The sequence below is a fragment of the Myotis yumanensis genome, unplaced genomic scaffold (genome assembly GCF_028538775.1).
Source record: "Myotis yumanensis isolate MYYU_CA2020_CCGP unplaced genomic scaffold, mMyoYum1.0.hap1 SCAF_24, whole genome shotgun sequence".
Taxonomy (NCBI): domain Eukaryota; kingdom Metazoa; phylum Chordata; class Mammalia; order Chiroptera; family Vespertilionidae; genus Myotis; species Myotis yumanensis.
The window spans coordinates 3,990,505-4,018,085 of record NW_027223775.1 but is presented as its reverse complement, the minus strand read 5'-3'; the positions used below and the strand labels follow the sequence as shown (position 1 = coordinate 4,018,085).

At 43.4% G+C, this 27,581-nt stretch overlaps 1 protein-coding gene across 1 annotated transcript in view; it reads left to right on the top strand.

Moving 5' to 3' along the window:
• Positions 1 to 5,000: 5,000 nt before the first annotated feature.
• Positions 5,001 to 27,581, top strand: part of LOC139000664 (histone-lysine N-methyltransferase PRDM7-like) — a 79,927-nt gene continuing 57,346 nt past the window's right edge. Inside the window, 4 exon segments of the mRNA XM_070402799.1 lie at positions 5,001 to 5,163; positions 5,736 to 5,837; positions 6,039 to 6,307; positions 6,709 to 6,776. Coding sequence (XP_070258900.1) covers positions 5,001 to 5,163; positions 5,736 to 5,837; positions 6,039 to 6,307; positions 6,709 to 6,776 — 602 coding nt within the window.

The window sequence follows — 27,581 nt, the reverse complement described above, 5'->3', positions numbered from 1 at the left end:
TGGGCTTTGCTTTGCAGAACAGAATGCTGATGGGCAGTTCCAAGGTGCAAGGCAAGACCCACTGCTGGGGGCAAGCTTTGCCTTGCAGCCCAACCTGCTGATGGGCAGTTCCAAGGTGCAAGGCAAGACCCACTGCTGAGGGCAGGCTTTGCTTTGCAGCCTGGACCACTGATGGGCGGTTCCAAGGTGCAAGATAAGACCTGCTGCTGGGGGCGGGCTTTGCCTTGCAGCCCAACCCACTGATGGGTGGTTTCCATGCCTCAAGGCAAGACCCGCTGCTGGGGCTTCTGGGGGCAGGCCTTGCCTTGCAGGCCGGACAGCTGATGGGTGGTTCTCGGACACAAGTCAAGACCGACTGCTGAGGCTTCTGGGGGCGGGCCTTGCAGGCAGGGGCGCTTAGCTAAGAAGTCCCCCAGCCCATGGTGCATGGACCCCCCTCTTTGCTCTTCGCTTGCCTCACCTGCCTTCGCTCGCTGCTCCTGTCCCAGTCCAGCCGGCTTTGCTCCATTGCTAGGCGCCTACATATACAAATTAACCACCATCTTTGTTGATGGTTAACCGCCATCTTGGTTGGCAGTTAATTTGCATAGTGCCCTGATTAGCCAATGGGAAGCGTGTCAGAGGTAAGGTTAATTACCCTATTTGTCTATTATTAGATAGGATGAACAAAAATAGATACAGAGGCAGAGCAGCCTCCAACAGACTGTCAAACTGCAGCGGGAAGGCCGGGGAGGGTTGGGGTCATCAGGGGAGGGTAAGAGACCAACCAAAGGACTTGTATGTATGTATATAAGCATAACCAATACACATAAGACACTGGGGGGTAGGGGAGGCCAGGAGATTGTCAAGGGCAGGGAAAAAAGGAGACATATGTAATACTCTTTGTAATACTTTAAGCAATAAAACAATTTTAAAAAAAAGAATTTGGAAGTGTTTCTTCCTCTTTTACTTTTGGCATTGTTTGAGAAGGGTGGTGTTAGTTCTTTGAATATTTGTTAAAATTAACCCGAAAGTTTATCTGGCCCAGGACTTTAGTCTGTTGGGGCTTTTTAAATTACTGCTTTCTAAGTGATAGCTTTTATGGCTAGAGTAAACTTAGTTACTCTATGGCTTGTGACCTGCTCTTCATCACTTTGAATATTTCTCGCCACTCCTTTCTGGCCTGCATAGTTTCTGTTGAGAAATCAGCTGACAGTCATAGGGGTCCTGCCTTGTAGGTTACTAACTTTTTTTCTTGCTGCTTTTAAGATTCTCTATAGTCTTTAGCCCTTGGCTTTTTAATTATGATGTGTCTTGGTGAGGTCCTTTTTTTGTTTCTCTTGTTTGGGACTCTCTGTTCTTCCTGGACTTGTAACTTTATTTCTTTGACTAGGTAAGTGAAATTTCCTGTCATTATTTCTTCAAATATGTTTTCAATATCTTGCTCTCTTTTTTCTTCTGGCTTTCCCATAATACAAATTTTGGTGTACTTGAAGTTGTCCCAGAGGATCCTTACACTGTCTTTATATTGTTTTTTTTTGTTTTGTTTTGTTTGTTTTTTTGCTCTTCTGATTGAATATTTTTGCTTCTTCATATTCTAAAATCTTGATTTGATTATTGGAATCCTCTACTCTACTATTGAATCCCTGTATATTATTCTTTTTTTAACACATTTTTTTTATTTTATTGATTTTTTACAAAGATGAAGGGAAAGGGATAGAGAGTTAGAAACATCGATGAGAGAGAAACACTGATCAGCTGCTTCCTGAACACCCCTTCCTGGGGATGTGCCCACAACCAAGGTACATGCCCTTGACTGGAATCAAACCTGGGAACCTTCAATCCATAGACCGACACTCTATCCACTGAGCCAAACTGGTTAGGGCCCCTGTATATTATTCTTTATTTCAGTCAGTGTATACTTAATTCTGACTGGTCCTGTTCCATTTTTTATTTTCATTCTCACTAATATCCTTGGAAGTCTCATTAAGTCCCTTGGATGTCTCAAGAAGATTCATGAGTAACCTTATAACTTTGGTTTTGAGTCCTATATCTCATAGTTTGCTTTCTTCAATTTCTTTTCTTTGTGACCTGTTTATTTATCTCTGAATTTTGACTGCTCCCCTGTGTTTGTTTCTATGTATTTGGCAGAGCTGCTATATCCCCTTGAGTTGGTAGAGTGGCCTTGTGTAGTAGGTGTCCAATAGGGCCCAGTGGCTCAGCCTCCCCAGTCACATTAACTGGCAGTCTAAGTGGACCTCTTTGTAGGTTGTGTGCACAGTCTTGTTGTAGTTGAGATGTAATTGCTGTTGGTGTCACTGGGAGCAATTGATCTCTAGGCCAATTGGCTGTGACTACAGTCAGAGAGCTGCTGTGCAGGAAACACTCCTATGGAGCAGGACTTGATTCAGTGGGGCTTTGGTGCTCATTGAATCTGCTGCTTGAGTGTGTCCCTTGTGGATGTATAGAGTTTAATGCTTTATGGTGTGATGCTGACCACTGGGTGCACTGGCTCTTGGAACTCCAGGGATGTGAAAAGTATGCCACTTCCTGAGGCCACTCATCAGGAGCTTACAGAGAGATCTGAAGATTCCTCCTATTTGTATCGGGTTTGGAAGTGCCAAGGTGAGGCCCAGTTGTGAAGCAAGGTAGGTTGGTGTGAGTGTTGGGTCTTGAACCTTTTTTTGACAGGTTTGGGGATCCTTTACCCAGCTGCAGCTTCTTTGAGAGATTTTAGAAAAGTCTGAAGCCTGAGCAAGGGCAGGCCATTCATAAGCAAACCCCCCTGCACACAGGTTGGGTGGAGTGGCATATTGGATGCACAGGGGTCTCAGGGAATCACTAGAGTAGAGCCAACACTGTGCTTTAGGATTATGAGATTTTAGATATGGTTTCCAGTTATCGCTGTGATGGGGAGGTCCGAGCATAGGAATAATGACCCCTGTGAGCACCTCTGTCTGGGATAATGGATGCCCCAGAGTTCTTGCCATGACATACAGTTGCTCCTGGATCCTCCAAAGCCTTTGCCTAGCACTGGATCTCAGAGAAAGTGAGGCCTTGTACGTTCAGTTTGTGAACTGGCCCTTTGAAAGGAATAGATGGGCCTCCACAGCCTCCGTGTCACTCAGCCACAGTCCATACAGGGTTTTACAGCCCATGATTACAGGGACATTTTTTCTCAGCTCTGGGAGCCTGGGCTGGGGAGCTGGTGTGGGGCTTGTAACCCTTGTTCCTCACTGGGGGCCTCTGCAGAGATAATCTCCCTTCCCATTAAAAAAAAGTGGTACATGTGGGTATCTGTCCAGCCCATTCCTCCTCTCTGGCCCTCTTACCAGCCACAATGTGCTTTCTTCTTTACTTTTCTAATTATAGAACTTCTATTCAGCTAGCTTTCAGGTGGTTCTGGAATATGTTTTTTTTGTAATTTAGTTGTAATTTTGATGTGGTTGTGGTATGTGGCAAAGACTGGCATTTATCTATGCCATCATCTCAGTTCTCCTCACCTTCAATTTTAATTGGTAGTCTCTCTCTCTCTCTCTCTCTCTCTCTCTCTCTCTCTCTCTCCTCTCTCTCTGCCTTTAAGATTCTTTCTTTGTCTCTAACATTTTTATTATGATATGTCTGGGTGTTTGTGTCTTTGGATTCATCTTGAATGTCTGTGGCTCTTGAACTTGCGTGATATTTTCCTTCATGAGTTGGGGAAGTTTTCTGTCATTAGTTTATCTGTTCCTTGCTCATTCATTGCCCCTTCTGGTGGTATTCATGCAATGAAGATGTGGTTACATTTCATGTTGTCCTAGGGCTCTCTTAAGCTATCTTCCTGCTTTTCAATTCTTATTTCTAGTTGCTGCTTTAATTGGGTATTTATTTCTACATTGTCTTCCAAATTGATGATTCAGTCCTCTGCTTCATTCAATCTACCTTTAATCCCTTCTAGTGTGTCCTTCACATCAGATATATCATTCTTCATTTCTATCTGGTTCTTGTTACTAGCCTCCATTTCACTTTTCATGCTGTTGTAATTTGCACTAATTTATTTAAGCATTTTTTATAAACATTGTTTTGAACTCTGTTTGATAGGGTTGCATGTCTCCATTTCATTTATGTCTTTTTCTGAGATTCCTTCTTTTCTCTCATTTGGGGATTGTCTCTTTGTCTCCTTATTTTAGCTGTCCCTTTGTAGTTGCTTCTGTGTATTAGATAGAAGTGCTATGCTTCCCAGTTTTTGTGGGATTGCCTTATGTAGAAAGTGTCTTGAGAGGTGCAGTGGTGTAGTCTCTGTTAAATGGTGCTGGCTATTCTAGGAATGCCCATTGTATGCATTGTTTTGGCTTTCCTATTATAATTGGGACTTTATTATTAATGTCACATTTGTGGGAGTGATCTCCTCTCCAACTTGTGTGTAGTAGTCAGGGACTCTATAGCCCAGAGGTTGAGTCTGCCTTGGGTCTCACAACTTCGTGACTCTGTTCTGAGTAATACTTCCTTCCCCCATGAAGCTCTCCCCACAGGTTCCTTCTTGTGCTCCCACTGGCTTTTGCTGAAGAGTCTGGAATCCTGTCTGCAGCAGTAAAAAAACCCTCCTATTTAATAAATATATTTTGTATTGATTTTAGAGAGAGAGTAAGGGAGAGAAATATTGATGAGAGAGAAAAAACAAAAACATTGATCAGTAACCTCCTGCATGACCCCAACTGGAGATTGAACCTGTAAACCAGCCATGTGCCCTGACGAGAAATTGAACTGGTGACCCTTCGGTGCATGGACAATGTCCAACAAACTGAGCCATACCAACCAGGGCTGTGCCAACTATTTCTTAATTCTCTTCCCAATATTTTTCACTCTCACTGTTCTAGAAAGGAAAGAGTCCTAAAGAATGAATTTACTACCTATATAGGCCCTTCCTTTTCTCTTTAAAATCCCCAGGAATCTCCATGAGTTGTTGAAGTATGAGTAAAGTCATGTATGTGAAAATGTATCTTAAGTCCTAAAGAATTAAATAAATGTACGTGTCTTTCACAATGAAGGCAACATCCAGGGTGCCACTAAATAATGAATCTAGTTAGAAGAACTTGTCCATAACCACAAATTTGCTGACCACAGGTGGCTCAGAGCAGACCCACAAGCGAGTGTCCACTCCTGGAGAAGCAAGTACCTCTGGAAAACACCCTAGACCAAAATTGGGTAAGAGAAAATAATTTGGAGATTTCAGTTCTACTAAGTCCTCTAGAAAGGCTGATCAGCATGTAGGGTGGACTTCGCATAGGCCTGGATTGAAGCTAGACTAAGCTGAGACTGGAGGTAGCACTGGAGCTTTGAGCAAATCTTACAAACTAAGTTCCTGACTGTTAATCTGTGAAGTGAACATAGCTCACATATCATTTGAAAGCATTAACTTAAATTTAAAACAATCAACACATGCAACTTGTCAAGTAAATCCATCTGTGATAACAGCAACCATACATTCTTGGTGTTGTATGCCCAGGCCTATACTCAATGCCTAACATATAATGTGCTCTCACTACATATTTTATGAATGTGTAAAGGTTGGGAGGTTGAACCTGACAATGGGAAAATTGAGAAACTAAAATTGAATAGGCCATGGGGAGTCTTAGACTCTTAGTTAATAGGAAAATACAGAGTGTATTGAAGGACAGGTGATAATTTGATGGGAGGAGATTGTGTGTTTTCTGGTAAGACAGGGACTAATGTTTCAGACCCTACAACCCTTGTTCATCTGCTCTTTTCCAATGTATAACTCAGGAGAGAGGAGATAGAAGTAAGGGTGTATAGCCTACGAGAAAGACAGGGCCCTGTGTACCAAGAGGTCAGCGAGCCCCAGGATGATGACTTGGAAAGTTGACCCTCACCAAGGAGCATGTTATGTCTTGATGCAATAATTTCATCTGGTCATTGGTCCCCAAATCATTTTCTTTCTCTCATTACCTGGAGTACAGGATTGAGGCTCAATAAGGTGAGTGTCTGGGCTCTTTCGGAAGTTCTTTATTTCCAGCAACATGCGCTACATCTTCGCTAACCCCTGTTGCTCTTGCCTCAAGGTTGTGAGAAGTGTAAGAACTTCTTCATTGACAGCTGTGGTGTGCAAGGGACCTCTACATTTATAAAAGACAGTGCAGTGGACAAGGGGCATGCCAACTGCTCAGCCCTCACTCTGCCCCCTGAGTTGAGAATCAGACCATCAGGCATCCCTGTGGCTGGGCTTGAGTGGAATGAGGAATGTTATCTGCCAGTGGGCCTGGACTTTGGCCCTTATGAGGGTCAGATCACAGAAGATAAAGACACAGCCAGCAATGGATACTCCTGGCTGGTGAGAAGTTTACTTCTCCCCCTGTGTTCTGACTTCCCATGTTCATCCTGTGGCTTGGTGAGCCCCCAACCTTCTACATATTGAGTCAGGAATGGGAATTATATGGTTAGCTCTGTGTACTGGGCAGACTATGCATGAACATGGAGCTCCTGTCTAAGAATTAGAGGGTAAGTGGGAGCAAAGTGGTATGGACTCCTCCCTTGTGGAGCTCCTGCTCTTAGTGAAAAATTAACTCAGACCTGTAGATGAAGAGTAAGAAAAGTATCCTGTGATCACCATTGGCAGTTGAATCCCCTTGCAGACTGAAAGATATTTGATGGCAGTAGAGTAAAATATTTCTTCTGCTACATCCACATGAAAAAAGAGAACAAAAGACTTTAACTTGTTTTCCTGAAATGTAGATCACCAAAGGGAGAAAGGGCTATGAGTATGTGGATGGAAAGGATACATCTCAGGCCAACTGGATGCAGTAAGGTCAATAGGCTTCTGGGTGCCAGAGAGGAAACTCATGCCTCACAAGCACATATATCTTTCCTTCCCATCACACCTCTCACAGTGGTCGCCCTCAGTCCTCTGTCCCCCTTCTTCCCCCACACACTGATATTTCACATCAAGAGACATTTAGAAAAAAGGAGGTGAAAATATAGCATATGTCCTCAAAATACAAATATCCTATTTGGGCACTGGGAAAAACCCAGTTTGGTGCATGCAGGAGGCAGCCAATCAATGACTCTTTCTCATCATTGACATTTCTATCTCTATCTCCCTCTCCCTTCCTCTCTGAAATCAATAAAATATATTTAAAACAAATTTAGGAGGAAAATAAACTTCACTAGGGAATCCCCTCTGAGATTACTTTATCTCCAAGTAAGAGAGGATGGCAGTTTGCTGGAGAGGGATGGGAGTCAGGAGTGGTTAGGGAAACATTTTGAAACAGGACTTTCTATTGTACTTGAATACTGGTGTAAGTCTTGAGGAAGGACATATTTTACTATTTAAGATTTGTGATAAGTTGAGAGAGAAGCTATTTCTAATTTGTTCCTGTGGTTTCTTTCTCACTCTCTCTGTCTCTGTCTGTCTTTTAATGTTTTTATTGATTGTAAAGAGAGAGGAAGGGAGAGGGAGTGATAGAAACACTAACATCAATCAGCTGTGCCCTGCACGTCCCCTGCTGGGGATGCAGCCAGCAACCTGGGTATGTACCCTGACCAGGAATAGAACCAGTGACCTCCCAGAGCATGAGCTGATGCTCAAGCACTGAATATACTGGCTGGGCCTGTGGTTTTTGTCTTTAGCATGACTTAGAATTAAACATGTATAAGTAAAGTTCACTGTAGTTCCCTCTATACAAGATGTGAAATGGCCTCTATTGCTCCTTGAAAATCCCTAGTCAGGCCATATATAGAAAATATCTTGATATGGGCTTTCTGGATTTCCGAAGACAATGTACTGCATAAGAAGAAAAAGAAAAATAGACTGTGAAGAAACACTTTGTGGCTGAATGCTCGCATTGTCAACACAATAAGAATGATTTGTGGGTCATATCTTACCAGGAGACAAAGTGTATGGCACAAGCTGCCTTGTCAAGACCTGCCCTGACCAAAACTTTCTCCTTCAGCAGAAACAAAGTCATAGATCCACCCATGCCCCTCTGCTCTATGGCCTTCTCCAGTCATCCATTTCTTGGCCAACATCTGAAACACAATCACCCCTCTGAGATTCTGCCAGGAACATCTGCAAGAAAACACCTCCAGTCATAGTAACCTGGCCCAGAGGATCAGAATTAGCAGCAGCAACATTTTGGTATGCATGGCTGAAGTGACAAAGCTGAAGCTCAAGAGATAAAAAAAAAAAAAGTCCAAACCTTTGCCTAAAAGAATCAGGCAGAGGAGAATTTCAAGGCCCTTATTCAAACCTCCAGAAGGACAATTGGGGAGTTCTAGTGAGTGTGAAAGAATAATGGAGGTATAGCCCTGCTGGGGTCCAACCCCAGCAGGTCCAGGGGTCCCCAAAGGTGTGGACGGAGTCAGCAAAGAAGGAATGACACGGAGACAGCATTCAGTTGATCAGCAGCCTAGCCAGGATCTCCAGTCAAGTTTTGGTTAGGATCTCCAGCCAAGTTCTGGTGTTTATTGTCTTGTTACATCTGTATTTATACCAGTTGATTTTTATCCTGTCAATTTCTATTGCAAAGGTTAGGGCGTTTCTTATATCCATTCCAGGGAGTAAAGATTATGTAGCTTAAGCATGATTGTTTGTAGTTAAAGTGACTAACTACCCACCTGGAACTTAGTTAAGGGGTTTTATCCCCTCCCTAACTTCAGGGAAAAATCCCCACCTGGGGAAACAACCTTTCTCGGAGAGGTGACCTTGGTTAAAACACATAGCGCTAAGGGGAACAAACATATTAAGAACAGTATGCTATATACGCCAGGTCCCTTGAAACATATGCTGTGCAGATGTTTCTTTCCTGCAGCGACTGTGTCAAGCAGCAAGGATGGACCGGCTTCCGGCAGAGCCCACCAAAGGCTAGAATGTGAATCCAGAGAACACAGGCAAATTATTTGTGGGAGTAGGAATGTCAAAAATTGTAACAATCAAGTATGGATGATGTGGGAAAGGCTTCGATGACAGGTCACATATCAACTACACCAGAGGACACACTCAGGGGAGAAACCCTATGTGTGTAGGGAGTGTGGGTGCAGCTTTACACAGAACTCAGATCACATCATACACTAGATGAGAAGCCTTATTTTTGCAGGGAGGAGCGTGAGCAAGGCTTTACACAGAAGTCAGATTTCACCAGACACCAGAGGACACACTCAGGAGATAAGCCCTGTGTGAGCAGGTAGTGTGGGGGAGGCTTTACACAGAAGTTCTATCTCATCAAACTGCAAAGGTCACACTCAGGGTACTAAAACTTTGCCAGGAGTGTGGGCAAGATTTTACACAGAAGTCAGATCTCATCACACATCAGAGAAAACATTCAGGAGAGAAGCCTTAAGTTTTCAGGTGGTGTGAGCGAGGTTTTACTTGAAAGTCAGATCTCATCATACCCCAGAGGACACACTCTGGGGAGAAGCCTTATATTTGCAGGGAGTGTGGGCAAAGCTTTACAGATAAATCAGGTATCATAAGACATCACAGGACACACTCAGGGGAGAAGCCCTATGCTTGCAGGGAAGGTGACTGAGTCATTAGCCCTAAATCATATCTCAACATCCATAAGACCAATGTAGTCACCACATTCCTCATACTCCAGCTCTGAGTGGACATCAGAAGAAGTCTACTGTCCCCTTACCCTCCCCTAAGATTGTAACTAGTACCAAAGTAACTGGTTAAACAAATCCTCCACTCTCATGACTAGATATGAAATAGACAAGCAATTCTTTAAGTGCTAACAGGATGTCAAAACCAATCTCCTCCATGGTTTCTTTAGCCTCGTTTTAATAAAGTTTTTGTCCATATAAATCTGAAGCCTATATATCTTATTCCTGCTTATCACTAAAAGCAGAGTATTCTAGGAGTGTCTGAGAGATTTTTACTCTTTTTAAAAAAAATTTTTTTATTAAAATTATTGGGGTGACATTGGTTAATAGGTTTTTAAGTATAGATTTATATAATACAAGATCTATATATTGCACTGTATGCCCACTTTGATGTTTAAATATAGAACCAGCCTTAAATACTTTCAATAAACTCCACTTTGTTGTGCTCTATGATCCTTTTAATGTATTGCAATATGTAAAATTAAAATTTTGCTAAAATAAACATTTTGTGTGAAATATTTACATCTCTTATTCATGAAGGATATTGGTTGGCTCTTTTCTTTTTTTTTTTCAACAAATTACCATATCTTTATTAAACATGTAGCACCACTTATAGTCCAAGGTCTCATAGACAATTACAAATAAGAAGAAACTTACTATATATAGATATAATAATTTCATATACTTAAAATTATATATAATTATATTTATTATATAATAAAATCAAAATAACTAACACTTATATAACACTTACTATATGCTAGGCACTGTTGTAAGAACTTTCAATATATTATTCATATAATCCTGTCTACTGTTGATGGGATTTTATTTATTTATTAATTTTTCCCTTTGGTTTTTTTTTTTAATTAAATCTTTATTGTTCAGATTATTCCATTTGTTCCTCTTTTTTCCCCCCATAACTCCTCTCCACCCAGCTCCCACCCCACCCTCCACCCTCACTCCCCACCCACTGTCCTCATCCATGGGTGCACAATTTTTGTCCAGTCTCTTCCCCCATCCCCCTCACCCCTTTCCCCTCAAGAATAGTCAATCCAATTCCTTTCTATGCCCCTTATTCTATTATAATCACCAGTTCATTCTGTACATCAGATTACTTATTCACTTTTTAGATTCACTTGTTGATGGATGTGTATTTGTTGTTCATAATTTGTATCTTTACCTTTTCTTCTTTCTTTTCTTAAAGAATACCTTTCAGCATTTCACATAATACTGGTTTGGTGGTGATGAACTCCTTTAGCTTTTTCTTATCTGTGAAGCTCTTTATCTGACCTTCAATTCTGAATGATAGCTTTGCTGGATAAAGTAATCTTGGTTGTAGGTCCTTGGCATTCATCACTTTGAATATTTCTTGCCACTCCCTTCTGGCCTGCAAAGTTTCTGTTGAGAAATCAGCTGACAGTTGTATGGGTACTCCCTTGTAGGTAACTGACTTTCTTTCTCTTGCTGCTTTTAAGATTCTTTGTCTTTTGCTCTTGGCATTTTAATGATGATGTGTCTTGGTGTGGTCCTCTTTGGATTCCTTTTGTTTGGGGTTCTATGAACTTCCTGGACTTGGAAGTCTATTTCTTTCACCAGATAGGGGAAGTTTTCTGTCATTATTTCTTCAAATAGGTTTTCAATATCTTGCTCTCTCTCTTCTTCTGGCACCCCTATAATTCGGATGTTGGTACACTTGAAGCTGTCCCAGGGGCTCCTTACACTATCTTCGTATTTTTGGATTCTTTTTTTTTCATTTTGCTTTTCTGGTTGGGTGTTTTTTGCCTCTTTGTATTTCAAATCGTTGATTTGATTCTTGCGATCCTCTAGTCTGCTGTTGGGAGTCTGTATAATATCCTCCATTTCAGTCAATGTATGCTTAATTTCCAGTTGGTCCTTTATCATAACTTCGAGGGTCTCACTAGATTTCTTAAGGATCTCACTACATTTATCTGTGGTCTCACCAGTCTTTTCGAGGGTCTTACTAAATTTATTGGCAGCTTCTAGAAAGTTCTTGAAAAACCTTAAAAGTGTGGTTTTGAACTCTATATCCAGTAGTTTGCTTTCCTCCATTTCTGTCATTTGTGACCTGTTTCTTTGTCTCCACATTTTTGTGCTTCCCTGTGTTGATTGAGTGGCTTTCTGTGCTAGGTGTCTTATAGCCTCCCCAATTACCTGAGGTGGACACTCTTGGTGCACCTCCTTGTGGGCTGTGTGCACAGTCTTGTTGTAGTTAAGCCTTGATTGTTGTAGGTATCACTGGGAGGAATTGACCTCCAGGCCAATTAGCTGTGAGAATCAGCTGTGTCTGAAGTGGGAGAACTTCTGTGCTGGAGACACCCCTCCGGGGCAAGACTTGCTTCAGTGGGGCTTTGGTGCTCACTGAGTCTTCCCCCTGAGTGTGTCCCTTATGGGTCCGAGGGGTTGCAATCTAGATGGTCCCACTCTGACCACCAGGTATACTAGCTCCTGGATATTTCAAGAGGTGCTAATCTAGCCTTTGCCTGAGGCTACTCAGCAGAAGCTCAGCTGTAAAGGAATGCAAGTTGCCTTGGGCCTTGGGCCAGCTTCAGTTTGTTAAGTAATTTTCAGATTACAAAGGGCTGGCCCTTTCATATGCAAAAGCCTCTGTGCACAGCTTGGGCGGGGTGGGGTCCAAACAATCAACAGGGCGGGCTGAGAGAGTGAGCAGTATGGCTGCTCTCAGTCCTGCCCTCGGAGGCCCCAGTAATCACTACGAGCGCCTCTGAGAGAAAGCTGCCCTTGAGTTCCGACAGATGCTTGACAGTCCAGTTTCTCCTGTATGAGTCTGGGTCCCCAGAGACTCACCCGGAACTGGAGCTCAGAGCTTGAGACTCCCTCCCGATTGAAAAAGACAATCGTGTCGTCAGCCACCAGCCCTCTCTGCATGCACCTCCGCACCTTTGTATTTTACTTCCACATCGCACCTCCTCTGAGTCTCGGTATGCTTTTCTCTTTCCTTCTAGTTGTAGTATTTCCACTCAGCCAGCCTTCCTGTGGTTCTGGATGATGTCTGTTCCATCTTTTAGTTGTATTTTTGAAGTGGTTGTGTGAGGCAGCAATCTCTGGTATTTACCTATGCCGCCGTCTTGGTTTCTCCTAGATTTTGCACTCTTAGCCACTGGAAAGGCATACATGTGATGTCAATTTAGGTTCCTGTCCAGGGAGAGGGATTTGAGACAGATTCAGCAGGGAAGAGAATTCCCTGAACTCCAAGGAAGTGGGAACTTTTATCCCAATAGGCTGTCCCCCTCCAGCCAGAAGCTTCTCCTGGATCTTTGCATGGTTTCCTCAAACCTCTGTAGCCTCAGAGGTGAAAGCCAAAGGTAGTGAGTCTGTGTGTAAGCCTAAACAAGAGTGCCATTGCCTGCCCTTACATGTACCTGTGCCTGCCCTGGTGTCCCTCACTCCCTCATTGCTGCTTCTTTAGTGTCAACATCTTATGGTGCACAGCATGTGGACTACAGTTCAGTCCATGAGGGTTTCAGTCTCATCTCTACCCTCACCAACTGTGTGACCCAAGGAAAGATTCTCAACTTCTCTGTGCCTGTTTCCAATCTATAAAATGCGAGGGGGGATCCCAGCCATTGGTATGTCATTCCAAATTGAGTCAGCACAGGCAGCATCTGGCACAAGGGTGGCTGAGAATGCAAGTCTTCATGAATAGGTTTCAGTGCCCATGTCTTCCAGGTCTTTAGTGGTGGACAAGGGAAGGCAGAGAGAGGGTAGGGGCCTGGGAACCAATTCAGAGCTGAAGCAGATGCCACTGCTCTCTCTGCATGGACTCAGCTCACCTAAGAAAGAAGCATGAGGTCAGTGATGCACCTCCCCCAGATCACTGCCCTCCCACTGAGCCTGGGCAGCTTCAGAGCCTCTCTCAGCACAGGCAGGTGGCACTGAGATTGACTTGGGAAACAAGACCCCCTGGCCACCCCTTGCTGAGAACTGCTAGCTGCACCTCATCTGCACAGGGTGTTTGGGAAGCCCACCACACAGCAGCCCCTGCAGTGCACTGACCTTGTACCTGGGTCCACAGGGTTTAACCCTCCCCTGACCCATCTGGAAATTCTTAATTACTGTATCTTTACACTTTTGTTACATCAAGTCTGATGGGCCAATGGACCTCCAAGCTCAGCGGGCTGCGTCTGCTCTCCTGGGCATGCGCACTTGCAGTCTGATTGCCTCCTGGCCCTTCTCCAACCCTTGCCCTTGTTTCCACCCTGTTTCCCTGGGTAGCTTTGTTCCCAAAGATCAGATCATACTCCAGGCTGCCTCTTCCTCATATCCCTGCCTCTAACCCAGGCATGGGGCCCTGTACACATGGGCAAACTTCTCAGGGGGCAAATGACAACAGAGCTGCCTTTACAATGGCACATGCCTCCCAAGCGCCCTCTCTCTCTCTCTCTCTCTCTCTCTCTCTCTCTCTCTCTCTCTCTCTCTCTCTCTTCCTCTCTCTCTCTCTTCTGTAAGGGCCTGTCAGAGGATTAGCAGGGTCCTGCACTAATCATGGCCTTCATTAAGTTGAGGTCAGCTACAGTCTCCATCACAAGACCCCCCCACCCAGAGATTTGGAGAGGTGCATGTTGCCCAAACCTGCCTGGAATGGAGAGGCTTGGACCATGCATGGTCCTCCCTGAACATGCACATTGAGAGGACAATAGTTTGTATTGGTGGGGAGCAGCTGCCCCTGCATGTCCTTGGTAACCTGTGGGTGACTCTTTGGTCTCCAGCACAATTTGGGGTATTGCCAGGCCTTAGGGTATCAGAAAAGCTATGGGGAAGGAAGTGGGATGAGGTACTGGATAAGGAGGGTGTGGGGAAGGGGAGGAGAATGGGGAGAGATGTGGGGAAGTGATATAGGGTTAAGCCTCGGACTGACCTGTTGGCAAAGTCACAAACAAGTCTTCTGAGTCTTAAACAACCCAATCCAAGAGGTGGCTGCTGATTTACACACACTATCATTTAAAAAATAAAAATGGAGGAATTTGCCAGAAGCCGGTTCACCCTTGCTGCTTGACACAGTCGCTGCAGGGAAGAAACATCTGCACAAGCTTATGTTTCAAGGGACCTGGCGTATACATATGTTTGCTCCCCCTCTTAGTGCTATGTGTTTTAAACCGGACCACTTCCCCAAGAAAGGTTGTTTCCCCAGGTGGGGATTTTTCCCTGGAGTTAGGAAGGGAATGAAACCCCTTAACTAAGTACCAGGTGGGTAATTAATCACTTTAACTATGAACAATCATGCTTAAGCTACATAATCTTTACTTAGGATAATCTCCTTCAGTTACTTCCTTGTAGCTTAATAGAACAATAGAGTAACCTTGGAATGGAGATAAGAAACGCCCTAACCTTTTGAATAGAATGGGTAGGATTAAAATCAACTGGTATAAATACAGATGTAACAGGATAATAAAAAGAAAAACCTGGCTATGATGATCAACTGAATGCTGCCTCCGTGTCATTCCTTCTTTGCCAACTCTGTCCACACCTTTGGGAACCCCTGGACCTGTTGGGGTTGGACCCCAACAGAGAGAGAGGAGTGATTGACTTGGGGGCAGGGAGAGACCCAGAGTTTTCCCATTGTGAACAGACAGAAGAAAGATAGCAGAGAAAGTTCTTTACTCTCTCAGATCTAGAGAATGTGATAAGAAGCCAGAGGGTCAGGGTTCAGACCCTGGTAGAAATATGTGCCAGAATAGTTAGCAATAGGGAGGGAGATCAGTAAGGGGTGGAGGTGAAAAGAGAGAAAGGGGGAGGGAGGAATAGATTCACAGGGAACAGACAAGGGGAGTGTTAAGGTAAAAACATCCAAACCTGTAAAGATTTTTAGTGAGTTTATTTGAGCCAAACTGTTGACAATTATCAGGAAGCAGTATCTCAGCAGTACCACAGCAGTACCACAGCAGCTGCTGTGGACTGGATAATGCTCCACAGAATGGCAATTTCTCATCTATTTTAATACATTGCAATCAAAGGAAGTGGTGTAGGTGGGTTACATGACATGTAATTAGGTGGGTGCAGGATAATTAACAGTTAACAATTCACATGATAACAATAACAATGAAGGAATTTGTGGTATCTGTCCTGGTGCCCAGACACATTAGGTTGTGCTCCACAGGGTCCAGAAATGTTACCCCAACATTTCAAGGATATGTTATCACAGATGCAAAAAGACAGATAGGCTCAGTTAAGGTAAAGGGTGACCTTGTCAGTAAAGTTACTGACCTAGGAGGTGTTACCCACCATACTGCTTTTAGTTAGTTTAATTTTAGACCATCCTTTGTGGTTACTTTAGGTCTTTGAGTTTGCAAGACTGCCATACAGGCCTTCCCTGAGCTTGTCAGGTCAGGATGTGGCACCTTTCATCCACAAGAGGCAAGGGACAGACAAGAATACAGGAGTACAAAGGCAAGATGGGAGAAGGAAACAAAAATCAGAGGGACAGGAAGTTGGATTGAGCATTTTCAAAGACTGAGAGAAGGTGACAGCAAGAAGAGAGCCAGAAAGAGTTGGAGGGAGACTTTTTAGGAAAACTTAGCCAAAACTTGACAAAGAGAACAAAAAGCTGACTGTGAGCCCTGTCTGACTCCCCAAGCAAAGCAACTGTTTGAAACTACTTTGATCAGAGTCCAGATACTGTGAAGGTAGATGCTAAGTTGGAAAAGTTAATAGGATGCAAATGCTTTCCATTCCTTAGAAAAGAGCACCCCAAGTTAGAGCTGTGTCACCCTGTAGGACACTAAGCGGGATTTGAGCATCCAGAATTAGGGATCTCCTTCAAGGAAGGAGTCTTTCATGCCCACCCACGTTTTCCTGCCTCTCTGGCTCCAGGGCCCCTGTGGGCTGTACTGTTAACAGGAAACCCCTGGTTGGGCTCGGACTACCTGTCACTGCGTCCAATAAGGAAGCTAGGGTTGAATCCTATAAGGTATTTATTGAGAAGGCTAGCCAACCAAGAAGACAGGGTGCTTACAAGAATTCAAATCCTTACAGCAAGGTGCAGGGGACAGGATTTTAAAGGGGAGTGGGCTGGGGTGAATGTAGTTCAGCTAATGCAGCACTCATCTAAAGACTTCAGCTATTGTCTTTACTCATCAGGCAATGAATTCCAGGCAGATCCAAGATGGCTGCTGACAGGAAAGCAGGCTGCAAGATATTATGTGAGTGAGAGAGCAAAAGGAGAGTGCATGGACTGCAGGGAGTGTCTGTATTTGTGAATGATGGACAGCTAAATTCCACAGGACTGTTGGCGACTGCTGGACCAAGCTCCCCTGACCAGGGAGCTTAGTCAGCCTCTACTGCTGCTGTAATCTCTCCAGGAGCGGCTGCTCTGCCTCAAAGACCGTGCCATCTTTAAGGGAAGTTGGGCTGTGATTGGAAGCCCAGGCTTACCTTCAACAAGAGAGACCTCGGATACCTCCCGGGACCCTACAACCACAATGCCTAGGGACCAGCTGCCTCAGCTGCGAACAAATGAGCACCAGGACTCCAGCTTCCTGAACTGCAGGTGCCAAAATAATCTATCCAGTGGCACTGAATACACAGACAGACCCTGACCTTCTCACAGAGCAGATAGAAGGAACAGCTGAATTGAACACCCACCCAGAATTGGAGAATTAAACACAGCTGGTGAGGCAATCCATGGATGGAAAGGTCAGATATCCACAACAGAAAAGTGAGATCTGGGATCCAGGCTGGAGGGAGAAACACGTGGAGTGGGGACTAGAGTCTCAGAGGAAGACTGGGCCCCACAAAATCCATGGTGGTTGGGGTCAGAGTAGCCCTTGAATGTAGAAGAGAGTCCGTAGGGCTGCTGGCAGAAGGGGACTTTAGAGGTTAGCCCACAGCTTGGTTGGGCCCAGAAAGGCAGCCTGAAATTTTATAATGGCTGCACAGTGCCAGGGGAAAAAGATGTGAGTCTGCACACTTCCTTGGTCTTTCTTACTTTTTTACCTCCTTGCTTTTGTTTGCTAAGTTTAGTACATAGGATCCTCCAATTAAAAACACTCACCAAGACTGCAGGGGAAAGTTGTTTTTGTGGAAGCCATGGGACAGTGTGGCTACTATGTCGCCCAAATTGGTCTCCAGCACAAAGAGACAAGCAGGAAACCAGCTCTGAAACAGTCCATCCTCCAACCCCGTATTGAGTGTGGCAGAGAAAGAACAATCTAAACACTGGATAGAGGGGCCTTTTAGCCCCGGATATTAATATAGAAACACTACCACCCAGGGGTTGTGTCAGAAATTGACTCTTGTGTAAATACAACTGAAACAAAGTGAGCAGAGAGATCCCACTTGCTTGAGAACAGGGTTGTGACTTATGACACAGAGGAGTGGTGGATCACAGGGAACTCCAATGTTGTGCTGGCTGATAAGAAACAGACATGCCAAGAAGAACAGTAGAGGAAGTGAATGACCTTCACTACTTCACTGTTTTATCTTTTACTTAAGAAACAATTTTTTCTCACTTTTTACTTTTTTATTATACTATTTTTATTTTTAATTATTATTATTACTACTATTATTTTACCTTTTGTTAAAGTTTTATTTTATTTTTTCTTTATTTTATTTTGGGATTAGTGTTCTACATTCTATTTTTATTTTAGCATTATTTTAATCTATTACAATTTTTTCTTTGTGCCAACATTCTCTTCCTCACTTTTCCCCTTTTTCATTTATCTTACCCTATTCCTGGTTTAGTTTATTTCTATCATTTCTCCTTACTCTCTGCTAAAGATTGATCTTACTTATATATCTAATTTTCTCTCCCCTGCTCCAAGTCCATGCACACTTCTCTCTTCTCTTTCTTCACTATCCAAATTTTTTCTTCCTTTTTTCTTTTTCTTTCTTTTGATCTTGTTGTTGTTTCTGTGGGTTTTTTTTTTTTTTTTTGCTTCTGTTTTTGCTCTCCTTGCTTGTTCTCTTTACTAATACCTTAATTAATTCCAATCACCAACTCATCTACTCTCTATTCTCCTTTTCCAATAGTAGACAAATATATAGGTATATAGATTTTTAAAAGGGGGGAATATATATATATATATATGTGTGTGTATATATAAATATATATACATATATATATATTTAATAAATGCATACAAATATTTCTTTTTTGTATTTTGTTTTTTACTTTTCTTCTCATACACTCATTAGTGGCCTGGTGCACAAAATTTATGCACGGGTGGGGGGTGTCCCTCAGCCTGGCCTGCACCCTCTCCAATCTGGGACACCTTGGGGGATGTCCAACTGCCAGTTCAGGCCCACAGGGATTGGGCCTAAACCAGCAGTCTGACATCCCTCTCACAATCCAGGACAACTGACTCCTAACCGCTCACCTGCCTGCCTGATCACTCCTAACTGCCCTCCCCAGCCGGCCTCATGGCCCCCAACTGCCCTCCTTTGCCAGCCTCATGCCCCCAACTGCCCTTCCTGGCTAGCCTGATTGACCCCTACTGCTCTCCCTGGCTGGTCTCCCAGAAGGTCTCACAGTCTAATTAGCATATTTCCCTTTTATTAGTATACTAGAGGCCCGGTGCACGAAATTCGTGCACTGGGGATGGATGGGGGGTCCCTTAGCCCAGCATGTGCCCTCTTGCAGTCCGGGACCCCTCCCTTGTTACTGCCCACCTGCTTGCTGCTTCCTACCGCTTGGCTTGCTGCTCCTTAGTGCTGCCACGAAGGCCTTGGGTCTGCTGGGTGCCGGGCCTGCGGGTTTGTGTCTCTGATACCCCCAGCAGCCCCAGCACCAAGGTGGCGGGCCTTGGGGCTGCTGGGTACAGGCCCCCCGTTTCATGTTTGTGTCTTCTATCAGGCCCCAGCAGCCCCAGCAGCCCCAGCACCACCTAAATAACTTAAGGGAAACTTTATTTAGTCTTCTTTTAAAAGCAATCTAGTTTAAAAATGAGTTGCAGTTAAGACAGAACAAAGAACATGGTACCTAAGAGTGAGATAGACTGACAGAGGAGAGGCTGGGCACTGGTCAGGGGCTTACATGCCAACTGTTTTCCACCTGGGAAATGATGTAAAATCGGTTTCTTTAGTTTTCTGCTTAATGGTCTTCTCCAGCACTGAGGTCAGAGAAGCCGCCTTCCAGCCCATAGGCTGCTTCTCAGAGTCAAAAATTTCACCATAGGCCTCTGCCTAGGACAGGACCTCTGCACCCCCGGGTGCATAAACACACAGGGCTTCCATCAGGCTTCGCTGATCCAGGCGGCCTGGTGGCCTCTCGGCTCCGCTGATCCCGGGGCCTGGAGGCCTCTCGGCTCCGCTGATCCAGGTGGCCGGGTGGTCTCTCGGCTCTGCTGATCCAGGGGCCCTGAGGCCTCTGGGCTCCACTGATCCCGGGCCGGGAGGTCTCCCGGCTGTGCTGATCCCCGGGCAGTGAGGCCTCTCTGCTCTGAGGCTTCAGGTCTGTTTGGCTTTGCTCTACTGCTTGGAGCCTGAGTATACAGATTAACCGCCACCTTTTAGCTTCTATAATTGAAACATTGTATCTTTTGGAGCTGTTGCTTCAGGAGCTCAGAGCCCCGCAGCTGCAGGCAGGAAGCTTGGTTTCCTCTATCCTGGGGCAACCAAGCATCCTGTTCTCAGCTGCCTGGCTGCCTGCCGCCATCTTGGCTGACAGTTAATTTGCATATACTCACTGATTAGCCAATGAAAAGGGTAGCGGTCGTACGCTAATTACCATGTTTCTCTTTTATTAGTGTAGATATTCTCTTTCTACATCCTCTGTTCTGAATTTTGTCTATTTCCCCATTCATTCAATTCCTTAACCCTACCTTCTGGAAATAAGCTCTGCCTCCTCAGATTTATTTGGGTGTTTGTTGTTTGGGTGTTTATTATTTGCATTTTTTGATTAGTTGTTTGTTGTTTGCATTCATTTCTGGGGGTTTGCTGTTTGCATTTTTTGGATTAGTTGTTATTTTATTGGAGTTTTCTCCCCATATACATATACTTTCCCCCCATGCTTCTTTCTTCTCTTTCTTTCTCTCTTACATTTTACCCTTTTCTCAATATCATTTTTGTCCTCTTTTCTATTCCATAATTCTCTTTTCTCTATTGATCACCTATATTTGGGGATATTAGCATCATGAATACATTTGTGTTTGGTGCCCAGTGCATTGTTTCTTATTGTGTTGTATTTTGTGCCTTTACATCAATGAAGAAGAGAGAGAGCTACATAAACAGACACCTTGAGAGGATCGATAATGGAGAGACAAAAAAATAACACGAATATGAAAGAAAAGGAGGAATGACCAAAAAAGGAAGTAAATAAAATAGAGGCAAGCAATATTTCAGAGAATGTATTCAGAGCAATGGTCATAAAGTCGCTGAAAAGGATGGGAGACAAATTCAACAATATGTGTAAGAACCAAGTGGAAATGAAGATCAAGGAGAAATAAAAAATTACATTGCTGTAATAAATAACTCAACGGAAAGCATCAGAAAGCATCAAAACTAGACGACAAAAAGCAGAGGATCACATCAGTAGCTAGAAGACAAGGTAGGAAAAAATACACAAGCAAGAGCAGCATCTAGGAAAAAAAACCTTAAGAAACAGGAGGAAAGCCTAAAAGAACTTTGGGACAACACAAAATGAAACATTTGCATAATAGGAGTGCCAGAAGGAGAGGAAACTGAGGAAGGAATAGAAAACCTGTTTGAAGAAATAATGACAAAAATCTTCCCGGATATAGGAAAGAAAAAAACTTACACAAGTCCAATAAACTCATAGAATCCCAAACAAAATGATCCCCAAAAGACCAATGCCAAAGCACATTATAATTAAATTGGCAAACACCAACAACAAAGTAAGAATCTTAAAGGGTGCCAGAGAGAGACAAAAAGTTACCTAAAAAGGATCTCCCATCAAATTATTGACTTATATCACATCAGAAACATATTAGGCCAGAAGGGAATGGAATGAAATATACAAAGTCATGCAAAGCAAGGGTCTGAATCCAAGAATACTGTACCCAGTAAAGCTATCAATCAAAGTTGAGGGTGAAATCAGGGGCTTCACAGACAAAAAAGGACTAAGGGAGTTTATTACCACCAAACCAGCAATGCAAGAAATACTAAAGGGTCTGCTGTAGGAGAACCAAGATAGTGGCATAGGTTAACACCGAGTTTGCGGCCTTGAACAACCACTTCAAAAATACAACTAAAAGATGGAACAGGCATCACCCAGAACCAGAGGAAGGCTGGCTGAGGAGAGATTCTACAACTAGAAGGAGAGAGGAAACCATATGAGACTCAGAGGAGGTGCAGTGCTGAAGTGAAATACTAAGGTTCGGAGTGCATGTGGAGTGGGCTGGTGGAGGAGGGTGTGGTTGTTGTTTTCAATCGGTAGGGAGTTTCAGACTCTGAGCTCCAGATCCGGGCGAGTCTCTAGGGACCCAGACTCAAACGGGAGAAGCGGGAAGGCAGCTTTCTCGCCGAGGTTTGCAGCGGTTGCAGAGCCGCTGGGGACGGAACTGAGAGCAGCCATAACTGCTCCCCCCACTCACCCTGTAGATCCCCTATGTTGGGGTCCAACCTCAGTGGGTCCAGGGGTCCCCAAAGGTGTGGACGGAGTCGGCGATGAAGGAATGACACAGGGTCAGTGTTCAGTTGATCAGCATAGCGAGGTTCTCCCCCCAGGATCTCCAGCCAAGTTCTGTCTAGGTTCTCTTGCCAGGTTCAGTCGCCAGGTTCTGTAGCCAGGTTCTCCAGCCAGGTTCTATCCAGGTTCTCCTGCCATGTTCTGTCTAGGTTCTCCAGCCATGTTCTGTCTAGGTTCTCCAGCCAAGTTCTGTAGCCAGATTCTGTCCAGGATCTTTTGCCATGTTCTCTCCCTAGGTTCTCTCTCTAGGATCTGTTTCTAGGTTCTGTCCCTAGGTTCTGTCTCTAGGTTCTGTGTCTAGGTTCTGTGTCCTGTTGCCTTGTTACATCTGTATTTATACCAGTTGATTTTAATCCTGTCAATTTCTATTCCAAAGGTTAAGGCGTTTCTTATTCCAGGGAGTAAAAATTATGTAGCTTAAGCATAATTGTTCTTAGGTAAAGTGATTAACTACCCATCTGGCACTTAGTTAAGGGGTTTTATTCCCTCCCTAACTTAAGGGAAAAATTCCTACCTGGGGAAGCCTTTCTCGGAGAGGTGACCTTGGTTAAAACACATAGCGCCAAGAAGGGGAGCAAACATAATAGGAACAGTATGCCATATACGCCAGGTTCCTTGAAACATATGCTGTGCAGATGTTTCTTCTCTGCAGCGACTGTGTCAAGCAGCAAGGATGGACCGGCTCCTGGCACACCTGGGACCCGCCCCTCAAAGCCCTGCACAGAGGCATTTGCCAGATAGCCTCAGGCAAAGGCTAGATTAGCACCTCCCTAGAGATTCAGCACAGAAGCTCTCCCACTGCAGACACAGCTGACTCTCATAGCCAGTTAGCCTGGAGGTCAATTCCCCCCTAGTATTACTGACAACAATTAACGCTTAACTACAACAAGACTGCACACAAAGACCACAAGGAGGTGCACCAAGAAAGCATAAAAAATGCGGAGACAAAAAAACATGACAGAAATGGAGGATATAGAGCTAAAAAACGCACTTTTGAGGGCTTTCAATAATTTGCTAGAAACTGCCCATGAACTTGATGAGAGCCTCCAGAAATCTCATAAGACCCTCGATGTTGTGATAAAGAACCAACTAGAAATTAATCATTCACTGACTGAAATAAAGAATACTATACAGACACCCAACAGCAGACCAGAGGAGAGCAAGAATCAAGTCAAAGATGTGAAATGCAAAGAAGCAAAAAACACCCAACCAGAAAAGCAAAATGAAAAAAGAATCTGAAAATACGAAGATAGTGTAAGGAGCCTCTGGGACACTTTTAAACACACCAACATCAGAATCATAGGGGTACCAGAAGAAGGGAGAGAGCAAGATATTGAAAACCTATTTGAAGAAATAATGACAGAAAACTTCCTCCACCTGGTGAAAGAAATGGACTTACAGGTCCAAGAAGCACAGAGAACCCCAAACAAAAGGAATCCAAAGAGGACCACACCAAGGCACATCATAATTAAAATTCCAAGAGCAAAAGACAAAGAGAGAATCTTAAAAGCAGCAAGAGAAAGAGACTCAATTACCTACAAGGGAATACCCATACGACTGTCAGCTGATTTCTCAACAGAAACTTTGCAGGCCAGAAGGGAATGGCAAGAAATATTCAAAGTGATGAATACCAAGAACCTACAACCAAGATTACTTTACCCAGCAAAGCTATCATTCAGAATTGAAGGTCAGATAAAGAGCTTCACAGATAAGGAAAAGCTAAAGGAGTTCATCACTACTGAACCAGTATTATACAAAATGCTGAAAGGCATCCTTTAAGAAGAGGAGGAAGAAGAAAAAGGTAAAGATACAAATTATGAACAACAAACATGCATCTATCAACAAGTGAATCTAAGAATCAAGTGAATAAATAATCTGATGTACAGAATGAACTGGTGATCATAATGAATCAGTGACATAGAAAGGGAATGGACTGACTATTCTTGGCGGGGGGGGGGGGGGGAAGGGGAGTGGGAGATGCGGGAAGAGACTGGACAAAAATTGTGCACCTATGGGTGAGGACAGTGGTTGGGGAGTGAGGGCGGAGGGTGGGGCGGGAACTGGGAGGAGGGGAGTCATGGGGGGGAAAGAGGGACAAATGTAATCTGAACAATAAAGATTTAATTAAAAATAAATAAATAAATAAATAAATAAATAAATAAATAAATAAATAAATGTCTGCTGTATAAAGAAGAAATATGAAGGGAAGAAGGAACACAGGCTTAAAGAATAAAATGATGACAAACAAGTACTTATCAATAATAGCTTTGAATGTAAATGGATTAGATGCCCTAATCAGAAGGCATAAGGTAGCTGAGTGAATAAGAAAACATGACCCATATATCTTCTGTCTCAGAACAAAGAACTCACACAGATTAATGGTGAAAGGGTAGAAAAGAATTTTCAGACTAATGGGAATGAAAAAATACCTGGGGTAGCAATACTTATATGTGACAAATTAGGCCATAACAAGAGATAAGGAAGGCCACTTCATAATACTAAAGGGAGTAATTAAACAAGAAAATATAAGTCTGGTAAACATACCTGCACCAATACAGGAGCACCCAAATACATTAAAAAAAAATCTGAATGGTATCAAGGGAGAGATTGATAGCAATACAGTTATAGTAGGAGACCTTAATACCCCACTAATACCACTGGACAAATCGTATAAACAAAAAATCAGCAAAGAAATTCCAATCTTAATGACTCACTAGATTAGATGGAATTAGTTGATATCTTCAGAACATTTCACCCCAAATCCAGAGAATATACATTCTTCACAAGTGCTCGTGGGTAATTTTCAAGGATAGACCACATATTAGGACACAGAAAAAGTTTCTTCAAATTCAAGAAGATAGATATCTTATCAAGCATCTTCTCAGATCACAATGGTATAAGATTAGAAATCAACTACAATAAAAACAATAAAAATCAAACATCTGGAGGCTAAATAGCAAGCTATTAAACAAAGATTGGGTTACCAAAGAGATCAAAGAAGAAATAAAAATGCATCATGGCAACAAATGACAATGAACACAAAACAATACAAAAATCTATGGGACACAGTGAAAGCAGTCTTGAGAGGGAAGTTCATAACTCTACAGGCCCACCTCAAAAAAAAACATGAAAAAATGGTAATAAAATATCTTACCCTACAACTCAAAGAGTTAGAAAGAGGGCAACATGAAAAGGCCAATGTAAGCCAGAAGGAAGGAAATAATAAAGATCAGAGTGGAAATAAACAACATAGAGAGAAAAAATAGCAATACAAAAGATCAACAAAACCAAGAGCTGTGTTTTTGAAAGGATAAATAAGATTGATGAACCTCTAGCCGGGCTCACCAAGAAGGAAAGAGAGAGGACCCAAATAAACAAAATCAGAAATGAAAGAGGTGAAGTAACAACCGATGCCACAGAAATACAAACGATTATGCAAATATACTATGAACAACTCTATTACAACAAAATGGACAACCTAGAAAAAATGGACATATTCTTAAGACAATACAAGCTCCCAAAACTCATTTAGGAAGAATAAAAAACAAAACAAAATAGGCTAATAACTACTGAAGAAATTGAAGCAGCAATCAAAAATCTTCCAGCATAGAAACCAAGATGGTGGCATAGGTAAACACCAGAAATTGCTGCCTCCCACAACAACTTCAAATATACAACTAAAAGACAAAACAAACATCATCCAGAACCACAGGAAGGCTGGCTGAGTGGAAATTCTACAACTAGAAGGAAAGAGAAAGGCACACTGGGACTCAGAGGAGGTGTGGAAGTAAAGTGCAGAGGTATGGAGGCGCATGCAGCAAGGGCGGCAACTGAGGATGCAGCTGTTTTTTTGAATCGGGAGAAAGTCACAAGCCCCTGAGTGCTCTGAATTCTAGTTCTGGGAAGTCTCTGGGGACCCAGACTCATACAGAGAGAAAATGGATTGTCTGGCAGCAGGCAGAACTCAGAACTCGAGTGTCGCTTTCTCTCAGAGGTGCTTGCAGCGATTACTGGGACACTGAGACACATGGCCTCTTAGGATATGACTAAGGATCAGCCATAGCTGTTTGCTCCATCTGGTTGATTCCCTGAAACCCCACCCCACCCGAGCTGCGGTAGAGGCTTTTGCATATGAATGCCCTGGCCCTTTGCAATCTGAAAATTACCTAACAAACTGCAGCTGGGCCAGACAGACCCAGAACTTCCAAGAGTAGGGAAAAGGCCCCACAGCAGCTTGCATTGCTTCACAGCTGGGCCTCATCTGGGCACCTCCAAACCCCAGAAAATGAAGAGGAATCTGCAGATTGTTTCGTAGCTCCTGCTGGGTAGCTTCAGGCAGAGGCTAAATTAGCACCTCCTTAGAGATCCAAGAGCCAATGTACTCAGTGGTCAGAGTGGGACCATTCAGATTAAAACCCCTCAGATCCATAGGGACACACTCAGGGGGCAGACTCAGTGATCACCAAAGCCCCGCTGAAGCAAGTCTTGCCCCAGAGGGGTGTCTCCAGCACAGAAGTTCTCCCACCATAGACACAGCTGATTCTCACAGCCAATTGGCCTGGAGGTCAATTCCTCCCAGTGATACCTACAACAATCAAGGCTTAACTACAACAAGACTGTGCACACAGCCCACAAAGGGGTGCACCAAGACAGTCTACCTCAGGTAATTGGGGAGGCTGAGCCACTGGGCCTTATAGGACACCTAGTACAGCCACTCTATTGACACAGCGAAGCATAAAAAATGCCGAAACAAAGAAACAGGACACAAACGACAGAAATGGAGGAAAGCAAACTACTGGATATAGAGGACAAAACCACACTTTTAAGGTTTTTCAAGAATTTTCTAGGAACTGCCAATAAATTTAATGAGACCCTCAAGAAATCTAGTGAGACCCTTGATGTTGTGATAAAGGACCAACTGGAAATTAAGCATACATTGACTGAAATGGAGGATATTATACAGACTCCCAACAGCAGACTAGAGGATCGCAAGAATCAAGTCATCGATTTGAAATACAAAGAGGCAAAAAACACCCAACCAGAAAAGCAAAATGAAAAAAGAATACAAAAATACAAAGATACTGTAAGGAGCCTCTGGGACAGCTTCAAGCATACCAACATCTGAATTATAGGGGTGCCAGAAGAAGGGAGAGAGCAAGATATTGAAAACCTATTTGAAGAAATAATGACAGAAAACTTCCCCTATCTGGTGAAAGAAATAGACTCCCAAGTCCAGGAAGCCCATAAAACCCCAAACAAAAGGAATCCAAAGAGGACCACACCAAGGCACATCATAATTAAAATTCCAAGAGCAAAAGACAAAGAGAGAATCTTAAAAGCAGCAAGAGAAAGAGACTCAATTACCTACAAGGGAATACCCATA